Below are 16021 nucleotides of genomic sequence, written 5' to 3'. Positions count from 1 at the left end.
AAGTCCCGTATTTCGTCTTCTGATTTTTTAAGCATTTCTAGCTCAAGTGCCCTTATTAGAATATTTTTAGTTTTAAATACAAAATGGAACAATAAAAGGTGTAAAAAATGTCTTTGCGGGATAAAGAGTGAAATTCAAATTACACTGAATTATAGTGTGATATGTCAGGGTTGTTATGACTTTATTAAGAATGACGTAATTTTTTTACCAATGCAAAGATAGGTTGTAAATATGATTGTTCTATAGGATTCACAGGTGACCGATTTCGTTATTTCATGTATTCTATTTGACGTAATTTCCTATGAAGGAAAGAAAATAGGTAAATAAATTTCACATTAAAGAGTGATAATATTTTTATTACAAACACTTGAGATCAAAAACAGTCCAGACCTACACAAAATACAGACCAGTCAGTGGCGTAGCTCAGAAGGCTGAGGGGCTTGCCTGCTGATCTAGGGTTGCGCTTGGGCGTGAGTTCGATTCCCGCTTGGGCTGATTACCTGGTAAGGTTTTTTCCGAGGTTTTCCCGAACCTTAGGCAAATGTGAGGTTGTTGTTTAGTCAACTGACCGAAGACAGGTCTGAACCTCACAAGTGATACCAAGAAGGCACCGCTTATGAGGCAACTAGGCCAGGAGATAATCGGGTAGTGTGGCCAGTTCCTTTTCCCGTCCATTGCGTACATCGCCAACTGGCTACATATTACACTGGTCAGACTTCAGATACATACAAACAATTGTTCTTCCTCTGACACATATCGTCAAGTGAGATGTACTGCGTGATGATAGATGTACATACCAGTGAGAACCTCAATCAGAAATGTGAGGTATTATTATTATTATTGTATCTCCAATGGGAGGGGGGGGTAGCCCTATTTTACATATGTATGCTAGGGCTATAGTTTTACACACAAAAAAATAAGCATAAAAACAAATAGAAAAGAAAAATAAATTAGCTTACACAATGTAAACGAAACATAAACTATCCGTAATTTAAACATTGCGATTGCAAGTCAAACATCAGGCATCAATTTGAGATATACAGAAAACAGTTACAACACATAAACATAATATTTATTATAGCCGTTCTCTATAACACAATTATGCAGCTTTCTGTAACATACATCATAAATTAATACATAATAGTCACACAAACACAATCAAACTATAATTAAGACATTGCGACGACATCAAGCATCCCATAACTATGATTCACATACATAACAAATCAAGCATCCTCTACAACACATACACTTCAACATAATAGCCATACTTTTAAAAGTTACAAATTTGGCTCCAAAAAGAATAAATAGGACACTGTTACTAAATACTGTTATTTTCTACAAGGTCTTAAACACATCCTTTATGCAACATTGCTTCAGAAGAACTTTTGTTATTGGTGGTGAGAAAGTTGTATCGCACATGCTAAGATGGGTTTCTAGCCGGTATCTCTTGCGTTCTTGTAGTGGGCACTCAAATAACAGGTAGTCGACTGTTTGTGTGGGGTGTTCAGAGGAACATGAAGAGCCTGAACATGAAATGTGTGGTAATCTATGGCAAATCCTCAGCCTCATCTCGCCAAATATCATTTCACTATACGAATCTCGACACTAAATAATCTAATAGTTGATACAGCGTCGTTAAATAACGAACTAAAAAAATACAGACCTTTCCTCGGAAATAAGTGAATTTTAACTCATAGTCTCTTGAATTACTTCGAATATAGACTCCAGTCATTTTTAAGTGGATGCTTACAGAAACCTCTCTGGCCTTCAAGAGGAAACAAGAGACCCGTATTCTTCAGTCTTCACTCCTATGATCGCTCGAAAGTAAAAATGTTAAGTGTCCCTTATTGACATTCTGAAAATCTGGCAAGTCTAAACACGGCAGTATGTCTTTGAGCTTAGAGCACGGAATTCTCATTTGATCATCATCTATTTACGAATAATAATGTGACAATATTAAGATATAATGTCAATAAGGCCTGCTCACCTCTAACATTAGATGTTGTGTCAACAGCTCCGCCCCTGCCTTCGTCCAGAAGATCCACAGAGCCACGGCGTGCCCGCGGTGTAGGGCTGCTCGCAGGGCTGGGCGAGTGCTTGAAGACAAGAGGGCTGTGGGCTGGACTCGGCGAGGACTTGTATGCATTAGAGCTATTGAGCAGTGGACTGGTGGGGCTGTGTGATGGACTGGACGACACCTTGTAGATTGGACTGAACGGGCTTTCACGATACATCGGACTGTTGACAGGACTTGGCGAGTTGTTGCTGATGATGGGGCTGGGGCCACGGCCATTTGTGAGGCGAGATGGAGAGCTTATGCGGTCCTCCACAATGTGGGTGCGGCTAAGACGTTGTTCCAGGGATGAATGACTGTTCTCTGCAGAATGAAAGTAACTTCAGTGCTGTGGAAATTCTAACAGTGTCTTACAAGGGAAATGTTTCATCATACCCCTTTCACATTTTAATGGAATATAGCTCATTTTGAAGCTCATGAAAACTAGAATAAGAAACAACCTTGAGAATATGCCGAAGTTGTTCTAAAGGGCGTAAATCCTAGTTAAAAGTCACTACATGCCAATAGACATACTTCAATACTTTATCATTTTACCGACGTTTGCTTAGCTCAACCAGTTAGCGACGTACCTTTCGAGTAGAAGTTCTGAGTTCGATTCCCTTACTTTTTTTTTCTTTAAAAAACAGAACTTCTGAATACCGATAGAAATATACAGATCCCTCCTCAGTTCTAGCTGAACGGACAAGAAGATTCTTGCTATGCATCTACTTGATCTTTCAGTTTGTTTATTACGCACGGTGCATTAGATCTTGAATTGGAAACGATTTTGGTGGCTAGATGAATCCGTTAAATACAGCTCGTGACTTTTGCAAAGTAATGCATGATAATTTCGGAAATTTTGAAGTGTTCGAGTTCCCCAAGAGACAACACTATTGCCGAGTACTTGTATAAGGACTTATTACACTTAATAGTTAATATTACAAATGTTTCAAGTGTGATACTCTGGCATTTATCTGTTGTAGCATACGTGACATATGTGTTATTTTGATCATTTGTTCAGTAATGAAACCTTTCACTGTCATTAATTTCAGAATTAAGTTATTTTGTTCGCAAGAAAATGAGTAAGAAACACTTTTATTCTATTGGTTTATATTAACACTGGATTTTTGTCATTAGAATCCAGATAATGAAAGAAAAAAAAAACTAATAAAAAGGATTACACAAGAAAACAAAACATTATAAGAAGAAAAAAAGAAAGATAATATATATTCAATTTGAACACAGGTCCTCTACTTAACAATCGTTGAGCTAATGAGGAATATGTATTGTATGTCTTTCTCGTGTTAAATTCTATCATATCTGGTTAACATGTTTCGGCCTGTTATTGGCCTTCTTCAGAACTGGTTGTTGCTGGTCTTGGCGCCTTTTGTTTTGTTTCCTGTGGGGGTGTGTTTGTGTAGAGTAATGTGGAGTCAAAGAGTGTGTGTATTCTGAAATTGAGTTGTGTGTTGAGAATTTCATTTGGATGTGTTTTTGTGTGTCTGTATATTTTGTATTGTTCTAGGCGCCAAGACCAGCAACAACCAGTTCTGAAGAAGGCCCATAACAGGCCGAAACATGTTAACCAGGTACAATAGAATTTAACACAAGAAAGACGTATAATACATATTCCGAAGTGATATAGTGTTAAAAGTTGTGTAATCAAGATGTATAACTCATTGTCTTTCCAAAGCCATTCCCATGTCCATACATGTTTACATATACCGTAAACTGGGGTTACTTTGAACACAGAGGAAACTTTGAACATTTTTTCAGAAAATCGTATTTAGGTTTCTACATGCTGCTCTTGTTACAGATGGAGGTAAATTTGGTATGAGAATGATTTTATAACAATTGGCTTCATCTATAACAAGTGCAGCATGTAGAAACCTAAATATGATTTTCTGAAAAAATGTTCAAAGTTTCCTCTGTGTTCAAAGTAACTCCAGTTTACGGTAGCTTTTTCATGATTCTTGTAACGTTATTTAAGCCCTTTTGATCACAACTTCGGCATATTTTGATTTTATGTTATGATTTCAGGTCTTCCAGAGCAATAAAATAAGCTATCATTTGTTAAAATCTGCAGAGGAAGCAATGAAAAGTTTCCCTTATTAGCATAAACATGATTTTTTTCTTGAACTATTTTCATTGCCAAGATGTTATAGTTTTATTAAACAGATTTAATTATTTTTAACAATCTAAACGTCCCTTATATTACTACGAGTATATTAATCCGAATATAAAACTCCTTCAAATATGAGGCTCATCTTCATTTTCAAAAGCAAGCATTTAACTTTGCATTACATTATGGGGTATGCGTTTATGATCCAATGAAATTTCCTTACATCAGATTTGAGATATCTTGGTACTTCAATTCTCTTTTCTTAATCCTCTGTCCTTGTGTATGTGGAGCATCAGCTGTTATAAATCAAATATAAAAGAGAAAAGCAGAGAAAGATAGAGAGTAGACGGAAACACAGACAGAGAGAAACAGAAATAGAGATGCAGAGAGATAGAGACAGGGTGGAAGAAAAGACGAAAGACAGACAAAGAGTGAGAGAGAATCTGTCAAATGAATTAGTTATTTGAAGCATTTGTTTTAAAAGTAGAGGTATATGAATTAAAAACAAAAGAGATGATGAAGATGAAAAAATGTTACACCAATTCATTAATACCATAATGTGTTAATTATTTATTTTAATTAGAATAAGAGCTGTCAGACTAACTCTATTACCGACCTTCAGTGAAATAGCTGTCACCCGCACCTCTGACAGATGGCGTGGGTGGCGTCACTTTGACATATGGAGCTGAAGAATTGATCTGAGGAGAACGGCTGCTCTCCCTGCCATCTGCAATGCATTGTTTAGTTTTTTTACTATTTGGCACTCAGTTCATTTGGAAATAACAATGTAGGACCTGCAAAGATGTATTAAATTCTTCATTAATTGATTGCTTATAGGACTTTTATTTGTTTGTTTTAATAATATGAATCAGGTAGTTGTTATACTATTTCTATTAAAAATATAGGGCTTTCACGTCCTTTCAATTCCCATTCAAGATATGAACTTTATTATCAAATGTAGTCATCATCATGTTACTTCAAGAACTAGGTCCTTTGACCCATTCTGTCTTAACGTTTGTGAGGATTCTGGATAATCACTGGATAGAACTCTTTGTCCATAGAGTCAACATGAAGAAAGACAACAGTTTAAGATAACTTAGAACAAGATGAAGTACCGGTACACACACCATTTCTGCGGGAAGAACTAAATATTCATTTTCCTAACTGAAATCGGACCTAAGTCTGCTGTATTTGTAGCCAAATACGCTGACATTTGAGTCATAATGGAGAACGATTGAATATAGTGAAACAAAAATTCGTATCCTATTAATTTATTTGAGCAATTGCAATATTTTCAACAGAATAAAGTCAGTAATCGTTAGGATTGGATGTTCATGACATATCATAATTTATTCAGGTTTTTATTTTCATTCTAAATTGAAATCAAATATTAATTGGATTATTCCAATCACAATTACAACACTTTTTTCATTCTGCATATACTTAAGAGATAAAATTATTCTGTGTCTTTTTCATTTATGTTTTCAGGTGAATGCAGTTTTAAGAAAGAGTTACTGTTTCACAAAGCTGTATGTTTAGCTGGAATTACTTTGTGATGTGTTTTGTGCCAATTTGTTAATCTCTCTCCCCCTCCCCCTCTCCCTCGCCCTCCCTCCTCTCTCTCTCATTCCAGAATAATAATGTAACAACATGAAGACAATGCAGAGAAAACAATAGAAATAAATCAAGAGGTATGACGAGACTGGAATATGTCGCCAATTTTATTTAACATAGCCTGTATCTGGACGACATTGTCACAAAATTGATGAATGAATTAATATGAGACATACACAGTTTTAACCAATATAATTATTATACACTGACTCCTTTATTTGGAGATGACTAGGCAATAATATCAAATAGTGATGATAATTTACAAACAGCATTACATAAACTTAATACAGTGTTCAGTGATTTTAATATGGAAATATCCTCAATCTAAAGTAAAGTGATGATATTTTATGGAAAACAGTGTAGGTAAGATCAATAGTAGCAACAGAGAACAATATTTTGGGACAAGTGGCTCATTTTACATTTTTAGACCGCATTTTGTTTTATATTGAAAGTCTTGATAAAAAATACAGAAAAGTTTAATTACTTAAATGATATTATTAGAAGATCTTTTATGAATAAATTAAAAAAGAAGTTTTATAATAATGTCAGGACCAATTTTACTCTATGAAAGTGGAACATGGGCTAAGGCAGAGACAAGACTAGACTCCAATCAAATCAAATGAAGTTCCTTCGAAGTGTAACAGGCTACAGAAAATTAGATGATAATAAAAACGAATAAATAAGAACATAAAATATATTTGATTATTAGAGGAGAAAAATGATCACGTAGATTCTTCGCCCAACAGTGCATATTACTATGGAATCCCGACCACCAAGTCACTCAATTGAGTGCGCTCCTTGTATAATGGCAGTTGATTTAATATATGTCAACATATATATTTCGAACTTCGAGTCAGGTCACAAAGGGAAAAACATTAGAGGAAAGGGATTCGATCTGGTGCTGTGGATTGAACTTTGGCGTAACTCAGTGGTTAGAGTACTTGGTACGTAGAACCAAGGACCTGAGTTCGATCCCTGGTGCCGGAGCGAATTTTTCTCCTCTAATAATCATTGTTACCATAACAGATACCGGTATATTCTGTAGGACCAAAACTTAATCTTCAAGTAAAATATATTTGAATTAGATAAAAACAAGTGATTTATTATTATGGATGAAACTGAATATGCCATATAACTGCACGTAAAATTTTAAATAGGCGGGTTGGCGAACAAAGTATAAGATGATCTAAAGGACGTTAGGCATGCTAGATGTATAAGCTACAGGTGCGAGAGCAACTATGGCTTGATGGATGATGATGATGATGATTTTTAATTGAAAAGTGAGTCATAGCTTGCCTTTTAAGATCATTTTCAGTTATTTTTAAAGCTTACTTGTATATTTCTTGTTTTTTTTTTTTTTTAAGATCATAAACATTCGAATCCAAGTACTCATAAATAGAATCTTACTCTTGTATAATTCAACATTCTTAAACATTCACCAGTGAGAAAATTAATTCAAATATTTTTCAACACAGAACTATGAATAACGCGTAAAATTAATATTAATACATTACTACAACTACTACTACTTTATTTCAGTTAATTTTTGTAAATACAGATGGAAAGCACTTTGTTATATACTTCACGACACCAAGTTTTCTAATGAAAGTTGTTATTTAAGAACAAGTTAGACTCTTCAAAACTAGAAAAAGTGATCTACATAAGAAGGAAACAATATTATGTACACATAATCAGAACTTGAAACATATCGCCATACCTGACACCACATGAAGTGTCACACCTGGCACTCTTCTTTTCCAATATGGGTCGTCCAAAGCTGTCTGGGGTCTCGAATACGATGTATACCGACTGCTAGCTACCAGGTTATAAAGGTTAATAAAGTTAATGTGTGATGCTGAATGACAGAACACAAGATGGATATCACAATGACTTTGTACAATAAAAGCTGCGTGTTATTTCACCTTCCCACAGTTTAACCCACAATTAGTATGGTTATTGCACAGATAAAAATGTTTCTACAATACAGTCTAATACTCCAGCTTCCTACATTGGTACATATAATGTGAAATGCGCGCTATTAGTACCAGTATATAAATGCGACCTGTGTTAATTATGGCTCCTTAACCACTTTTCAATGTCTGAAGGAAGTTGTTATCTACAAGTAAAGGCAATTTGTCGCAGTGATTTTTAAGAAACAAAATTTCGTAGTTGAATTTAATATATTGTACTGTAATATAATTCTCTCACAGTCAAACTGACGCATAAAGTGAACAATTAGCACTGAAGTGAACCAATGTTAAACTGCTTAAAAACAGACAATAACAGCATCTATTTTCCTGAAACAAGGTCATATTTTATCTTAGTCAAGTCACTGCTTTAATTTCATACATAGTTCAACTACACAAGCATGCATTAAGGACTATTTACAATAGTATGTTACATTAAAATTATTGCAGTAAGAAGTTTCAAAGCAATTACAAAAGCCTTTGCTTGATTTAAAAATAAGCTAGACCTACTGAATCTATTTACTTCAGTTCTGGAAACAGAAGTTACAAGCAAAACTCTTCATAATTTAAGTTTTATAATATATTTAAAACATGCATTGGTAAAAATTCACTAATAAATTTTCTGTAGTAAAGGGCTGTGTTCTTTGTTAGCTGTTTTGATTCATATTTCATTTTTGACTATGAAGAGCGTATTTATTTAATTTACACAGATAAATTTTTAAACAATGTCTTTCTAAAATAGAATTTTGCTACTGTTGTTCTTCGTGGTTTCTCAGGAATTATACTGACGTCCCTCTTCAAGTTTGGCATTAAAGGTGGCAAGCACGTAGGATTCACATCCCTACTACCCTTAGTGTTGTTTATCTGCCTTAATCTCCCGCCACTCTAGAGGCGTCCATGGCCTGTGATGGTCTCTAAGTTCCCTTCCCCTCAATACCTTCCACTTCTAGTGACTAAGATTTTTTTTGCATCAGCAGCAAAATTTGTTCTATGGAATTTTTTCGACACACCATCTGAAAATTTTCTTATATTTAGATTTAGGTATGATCGGATGGTACACACAGAAATTAAGATAAACACTGGGTTGGAGTGGCAGTTCTGCATTCGAATTCGACCTATAGAGTGGATTGTTGCCAATAAGAAGTTCTGAGTCGTCTGTGGTTGAAGACCAGCATTGTGTTGATCTTACGGGAATGACAACTGTGTACGTTTAATATTAAATCTTTAAAGTGACTAGATATGGATTAGAGAGAAACTCCACGAGAGACATGAAAACCCTTGATACATACACATACTTAGATTTATATTTTGTCTAGTGAAAATGTAACTTTTGAGTTTGGTAAAAATTATATTAGAAAGAAAAAAAAAAATTAAATCCCTTCTTACGTGATATGATGAAACAGTTATATCCTCAACAACTTACTGTAGTGTACTATACATATATATCAGTAATAGAGGTTTTTTTTAAACCAACATAGTAGTCATGTGAATTTCAGACTTCAACTTCAAGCAAAGGTGCAATTCTTATAACAGAACTGAAGTGACGTAAGCCATGAATGACTATACCTTGCCGAGAATTCCGATCCTGGTTCCAAGACTCTTGATGATGTCTATGTGTTGGTGAGTTTGACTTGTCTCTGGAACGCTGGCTGCCTACTCGAAGGGGAAACGGAGATCCTGACAAACAAAAATCCAGTTCTTATTATATTTCATGATTTCTTTACAGTAAAAATGCAAGCATGAAATTTCTGTTAAATCATTTTGTACTAATTGATGAAGCAGAAGAGTTTAAATAACTGCAAATTCTACATAATACAATTAGATAATACTATTGTGTAGTGAGAATTGTATTGCAACTGTGATATGAATTTCCTTTTCCTTTCTGTTATATGAAGTATAAGAAGCAAATAAAATGTCAATACTTCTGACATGAAAAATGCGAGTTCAGACAGCCATTTATCTGCATACAATCTTTCCCAAATTATTACACGATTTTATTCACATCGATATATCTTTGAGTCAATACATCCAATAATTATGTACTAGTAAGCCTACTTGATATTAATTATTTTACCTAAAAAAATACAAATTGGTGATCTACTCGAAATTTCTTCTGGCAGTTTTCTTAGTGTTTAATTTATGTGGAGCTTTAATCAAACAGTTTCAAGGGGAGTCTGTACTTCCATATCTTACAATGTTAAATTCCTCAATTTAGGGTTCACTTTTCTTTGAAGTTATAAAAAAATATAAATGTAGAAAAAAGACAGGGCATATATAAATACCTTTATGTATACAACCGGTTAAATAAATTTAAAATTCCACTGAGTGGTTGGCAAAAAAAAATAATTGATAACATTTTTTCCATTAAGAATTACTACAAATCATTTTTTATTTTTGCTAAAGATAGAAATAATCTTAATTTTTTTAACCTGTGTAAAATGCCATCACATTGATATAGTATATTAGTTTCAGCCTTCTGAGTACAATACTTTCTGAGAAAAGTGCACCAACATTAAATTTTTTGCATTAAGAATTACTACAATATTTTTGCTGAAGAAAGGGCTAAAAGCTGACAATTAGAAAAAATAAAATCATTTTACACATACTAAACAATCGAAAAACGATAAAAACCAAAATTTCTCTCTCTTTTTGTTTTTTGTCAAAATTCGGTGTACAGATTCCCTTTAAGATTATCGAGTTTCAGTTTGTACTGTTTAATCAAGAAATCTTTTTACTCCTGTCTGTTTAATTCAATGAACAATATAATTTAATAGACATACATTATGTCAGTGGCGTGCAATAGCATGACGTGAAGGGAAGCAGTGCCTGTATGTATGCCATTGCTCGACTGGGCTTCGATGCCTGTTGCCTACAGGGTTTCCATGGAATTGCTTCCCCGAAAACGTCATCACCGCAAGCCACTGCATCATGTATAGTGCATTTCACAGAATTTAGACGATTTTACCAACTACCTACGCCTTCAGAAGGAAATGAATTAAACTATGAAAAAGACTTCATTTTTTATATTAGAATGTCAATTTAATTTTTATAAACATATTTTTCGATGATTCGATTTTTATTATTTTTAATCTGACTTTCGAACATTTCTCACATCACAATTCACTTACGTGTTTATTCTTTAAAAGGTACTACATATATAAAACAAATACAATTTATTTGACGTAATTAATTGTTTTGTATTAAATATATTTTGATGAATTCTGCAAAGACATTTGATAGGTAATTCTTTCAATGCAAAAGCAAACCCACACACGAAGCAACTGTAGTTTTCAGATTAACAACATAATATAACTGCTTAGCTGCCCACCTTCATAAAACAAGCTCTGATAAATCAGAAACGGGTATAGGTCATTCGTTATCTCGTGAAACCAAATGGTTGCATATAGTAAGAACCTTTTCGTGGGCATAAGTGAGCTCGCTGGCTACAAGTAGGAGCATAGCGAGAGAGGGAACCTTCTCAGTCCATATTCTTCCTCCCCTAACTTGCAGGTAAGTTTCACGAGATATCGAATAGCCTATACCTGTTATATTTGAGGAAGGAAATGGCAAAATGGACAGTAGCCAGTTACAACAATGTAAAGACTAAATAAACATTTTCAGGAAAATAAAAACATCATTGCTCTTTACTGGATTGCTAAGAAGCATATTGAAATAAATCTCCAATATTGCCACTGAAATAATAATAATAATAATAATAATAATAATAATAATAATAATAATAATAGCAACAACAACAACAACAACAATAATAATAATAATAATAATAATAATAATAATAATAATAAGAAGAAGAAGAAGAAGAAGAAGAAGAAATGTGGCTTTTTCAAGTATCGCTCCCTGTAAAGCTCACTTGAATAATTTCAAGGGTAAAGTTCTTTATGTACAACTATATGGAAATAATGAAACAACAGTGAAATTAAAATGATGGAAAAAATGTAAAGATAAAAAAAGGTATTTCGCACGTAAACTAAAAGTCTCGTAATACTTGAAGAACAGAAATCTATTTCCTTGAAAGAAACAGTCACTCACTCATCTACAGCTGACTCAATGTGAATGTATCGAGAAAACTTTGATTGATTGAAGAAGCAATCTTCGTTACTGCTGCAGTATTTTAAATATAATAGTTTTAATTCTCTATCATCTTGGAATCAAGATGAGCTTGATTTCTAATTAGGTAATTTTCTGCATTGCCTTTCAATACAAAATCACAAGGAACTAGTTCCAACCATAGGCGGAGAGAGAACTATTTCCTTGGGGGGGCCAAAGCAAAACCATAGAATCCCCATACAACGAGGTTATGGGAGACATCATTTACCTCCTTCCTCCCGTTATAGCTTGACCGTGGTACAGTATATCAGAATATGATTATTTAATAAAGGTATTTTCGAGGGCATGTTTCTTACAGTGTTACATCTACATCCGCAATGTTTCGGACCGAATTAGGCTTGAATTGTAGGTCTACTACAAAATATTATAATAGGGCATAACTTAAAACAATCTCCCTCTTTTTCTCTCTCGTATAGAAACACATACATACATCAATAAAACTACGTAACAGTGCTAACAGAAACTTTTTTATGTAAAGTTTACCGTCCTGAAGATATCATAATTATGAAATGCGAATTCTAATTATTTTATTTAATCTCGTCTTGTTTACACAATATACCGAGATCACTTTTTTTTTCTGCATTGTTGTGCAGTATGTTATTCATATTTCTCCAAGTGGCGGCCTGAACACCTGCAGACTTCCAACACATGAGTACAGGATGTTACAAAAGAAACATTATAGTGCTTCCATTCCTCAAATGAGGTATAGAAATTCTTATATATTCAGAAATTTGAAATAAATATAGTCCGGACACATGATCTGAAGATATTAATTCATCAATTTAAGCAGAGAAACTTAATCATAAACAAAAGTAAAAAAGATCTTCTGAATTCAATATTTTCTAACGTTAGTAGAAAAGAAATTCGGACAAGTTTGGAGGGGCAGTGCCCCCCCCCCCCATGCTCCTCCATAACTCCGCCTATGGTTCCAACCTTCATGATTTGAGTATACAACAATTAATTTTATTGTCAGTCCACTGATTCACTGTACTCTCACCTTTAACGTCGCTGCCATTGAAGTACACATAGACTCTGTGTTTGCCAGCCTGCTGTGGCACAAGGGATACTCTATACAGAGATCCACCGAGAGACTCCATACGGTGAGGTACTGAGCGACCACCACACACAATGTCGAGGCATATATCCCCCAGACCACCAGTACCAGAGGCATCGACTGTGAAGCTGAATGGCTGTCCAGGAGTTGCTCCCTCCATGCCTCTGAGCTGCGGGGAAGAGACACTAAAATGTTCATCATTTCAATGGGACGAGAGGGTGCTTTTCTAGGTCTTGATTTAAGTGTCACGCCACCAATATGCCCCACAAAAATATTAAAAACAAAACAGTTATCTAAGATGGGAATAAGGCTTCAAAGTTTCAAAATAGTTGCTTTGATGCACAATTTTAGGGTTATGAATCAAGTTGTAGAAGGGATTATCTCTATCGTTTCAGAGCCCCTTACTGATTTAATCTTGATAGAAACACGAAGGAAAAAAATTTGGAAACAATAAAACTTCTTTCATACGTTTCACACTTATACCTTTTTTCAGAAGACTCAGCAAAATTCTATACTTTCCATGTTAGTTTATTCCCGTTATACATTTTCCATTTATATGTTTTTCACACTTATATGATGATTCTATTTTAAACTGTGTATTAATTCTGATTTCGATAACAGGAAATCCACTCTACAAATATAATGCAGCAAATGTCGGCAAGTCAAAGAACAATGACTCAAGAACAAATGTCGAATCTTTGCTAGTAATGGGGTGACTTGATACGCTGGGGGGGGGGGAACTTGATACGTTTTGTAGGTTGATGTTTCGGAACAAAACAAGTCACCCCGTTTTACAGTACTTTAAATAGCCTCAAAATATGTTTCCCTGACGATGGAACTAGTGATGACTTATAAATAGTTGGAACATTTCCACCCAAGTCACCATCCAAACATCTAAAAAATACACCCCATACTATGCTGAATTGGTATGATTTCATTGTGATAGAATAGATGCTTGACACTGAGGTACGCAAACATCTCATTTATCGAATTAGACTTTTATATGACTTTGTGAAGTTAAGAAAAATGTACAAAGTAAATTTGTTCAATCAGTCATATTTTGAAGGAGGGATTTTTTTTTCTAACGAAATTTTCGTAATATCAGCATTCATACAAACGAAATAATTATTTACTATTGTGCCTTATGGCGACATGGACGGGGATTACAAATTTTTTCGTTCAACTGAAAAATACGTCAAAGTATAGTCCAGTCGCTCCGATTTCCGGCAGCCAATCACGTTGCAGGTCGGCTACATTTAAATGTGTGCGTCTTGTGATTCGCTGATGAAGACGTTACGCATTTCCTAAGGCTGGATAAATACTTAAAATAATCGCCCGCCATTTTGGCTCTTTCGTTGGCGTTTGCAGAAAGCACACGAGGACATTATTTGCCACTAAATTATTTGCTGAATTACATTGCATATGATTTATTACCATAGGAGCTACGACATGATAATGTTTAACGGTGTGGCAAATAGATTCCTCGTCTGGTAGCTCGGCAACGAAAGAACAAAAATGCGAACGATACTACCTATCTAGACTTTATAGAGCCTTGACTTCCTAAGACGTATGCAAAGAGGAGGAGTCACGCCAGGAATAACAGCGTCGCGACTATAGTGTTCGTATACTGAAATTTGACTGTATCTACTGTGTATATCTAATTGTATAGGTCTACGTTATCAGTTCCACTGTTATAAATTCATAAAGGAATGTGCTCAGACACGAATAACATGCTCTGTACCTTGATGGCATTGGGATCGAACACAAAGCAGGTGAAAGGTCCACCCTGGATGTGCTCTCCTCCATGCGTCACTGCAATAGACCATTCTCCTGCCTCGTCCGGTTGGAAAGTCGCAGTATACACGCCGTCAGTTTCTTGTACAGGGCAGGGCAGCCCTCGTCCAGTGGGTGAACGTGCCAACACGTCGATCTCTCTGCTGCTCGCTCCGTTCGAATTTATCTGCAATAAATGATCAAAATATATCTTTGAAGGTACTCGTGCAGCTCATATAGGACATATACACACACATGCACACAAGCTGGTTGTAATTATACTGTGCCCATTTAACCAACTCTGGACAGAAAATTATTGATCAGGGGAATGCGCAACTTACTGCGAGCAGTTTGGAGGGCATGTGGAAGGAAAATGAACAGAAGAACGTTTAAAATCAGTTGTGTTCAAAGCACCTCTTTCCTGTACGGCTGGATCATATGCTGGCATAGTAGTTCGCAATAACTTTCGGCTGTTACTGTTACACATCCTTGGCCCTTGTTCTCTCATCTCTACAGAAAAAGCAGGTAGGGATGGAATTACCCATGAAGCTGCACCAAATAGAGAATCATTCACTATGCAGAACAACTTCATGAGTCTCATTTGGCAATTTGAGTGGAGTGTTCACAACACCACTAACAGAAAAGTGTCCATCACTCCACAGTAGCGTTTTTCAACCTTTTTCAACATGTGGCACACTAAAGGTGTAATTTAAAATCTCACAGCAATCTAAACCAGTGGTTCTCAACCAGGGGAGAATTTTGAGGGTTTTAAAGGGAATGTGCTTACTGAATGTTGATTCTTGTGTACTCACTTTTTTTTACTACTCTTTTCACTTTTATTTTTCGAATTTACTACGACAACCTACATTATTTTCATTTTCTCATGGCACACCAGCGGATCATTCGCGGCACACAGGTTGAAAATGGCTGCTCCACAGGACAGTTCAAGCCAGCAGTCATCAATATCTACACTTACAAGGAATTTAAGGGTGAAGTCGACACATTGCTTGTGTCGTGTGGACATGCTGTTGACCACTGTACTGTGTAACCACAAGAATGAAGTTCACTAACATCTGACCTCCAAAATCGCTATATATACTATAAACCCTGTTCATTTGTGGATATCTAAAAGAAGGAATTCCTTTTCGTCGCCCCTTAGCAATGAAGAAATGAAATGATCAATTCAGAAAACAAGAAAATTTTGCCCGATTTCATTCTCATTTCTGTACTGAACCTGAAAAAGAGGCTATTTATAATATTTGAAATACAAATAGTGATCACACTATCAGTAGTCAACTGGTAAGCAA

At 35.1% G+C, this 16021-nt stretch overlaps 1 protein-coding gene across 2 annotated transcripts in view; it reads right to left on the bottom strand.

Moving 5' to 3' along the window:
- The window catches only part of jbug (filamin-type immunoglobulin domains fbug), a 396750-nt gene that overhangs the window by 152897 nt on the left and 227832 nt on the right, over positions 1-16021 (bottom strand). Inside the window, exons 9-14 of one of the 2 annotated variants that reach the window (XM_069820534.1) lie at positions 14683-14901; positions 12885-13110; positions 9326-9436; positions 7510-7608; positions 4795-4905; positions 1991-2380 (exon numbers count right to left, since the gene is read on the bottom strand). In XM_069820534.1, coding sequence (XP_069676635.1) covers positions 1991-2380; positions 4795-4905; positions 7510-7608; positions 9326-9436; positions 12885-13110; positions 14683-14901 — 1156 coding nt within the window. The remainder of the gene's footprint in view (positions 1-1990; positions 2381-4794; positions 4906-7509; positions 7609-9325; positions 9437-12884; positions 13111-14682; positions 14902-16021) is intronic. The other variant, XM_069820535.1, reaches the window with a different exon arrangement.

This window comes from Periplaneta americana, chromosome 3, assembly GCF_040183065.1.
Source record: "Periplaneta americana isolate PAMFEO1 chromosome 3, P.americana_PAMFEO1_priV1, whole genome shotgun sequence".
NCBI lineage: Eukaryota > Metazoa > Arthropoda > Insecta > Blattodea > Blattidae > Periplaneta > Periplaneta americana.
This window is presented reverse-complemented; position numbering and strand designations above follow the sequence as displayed.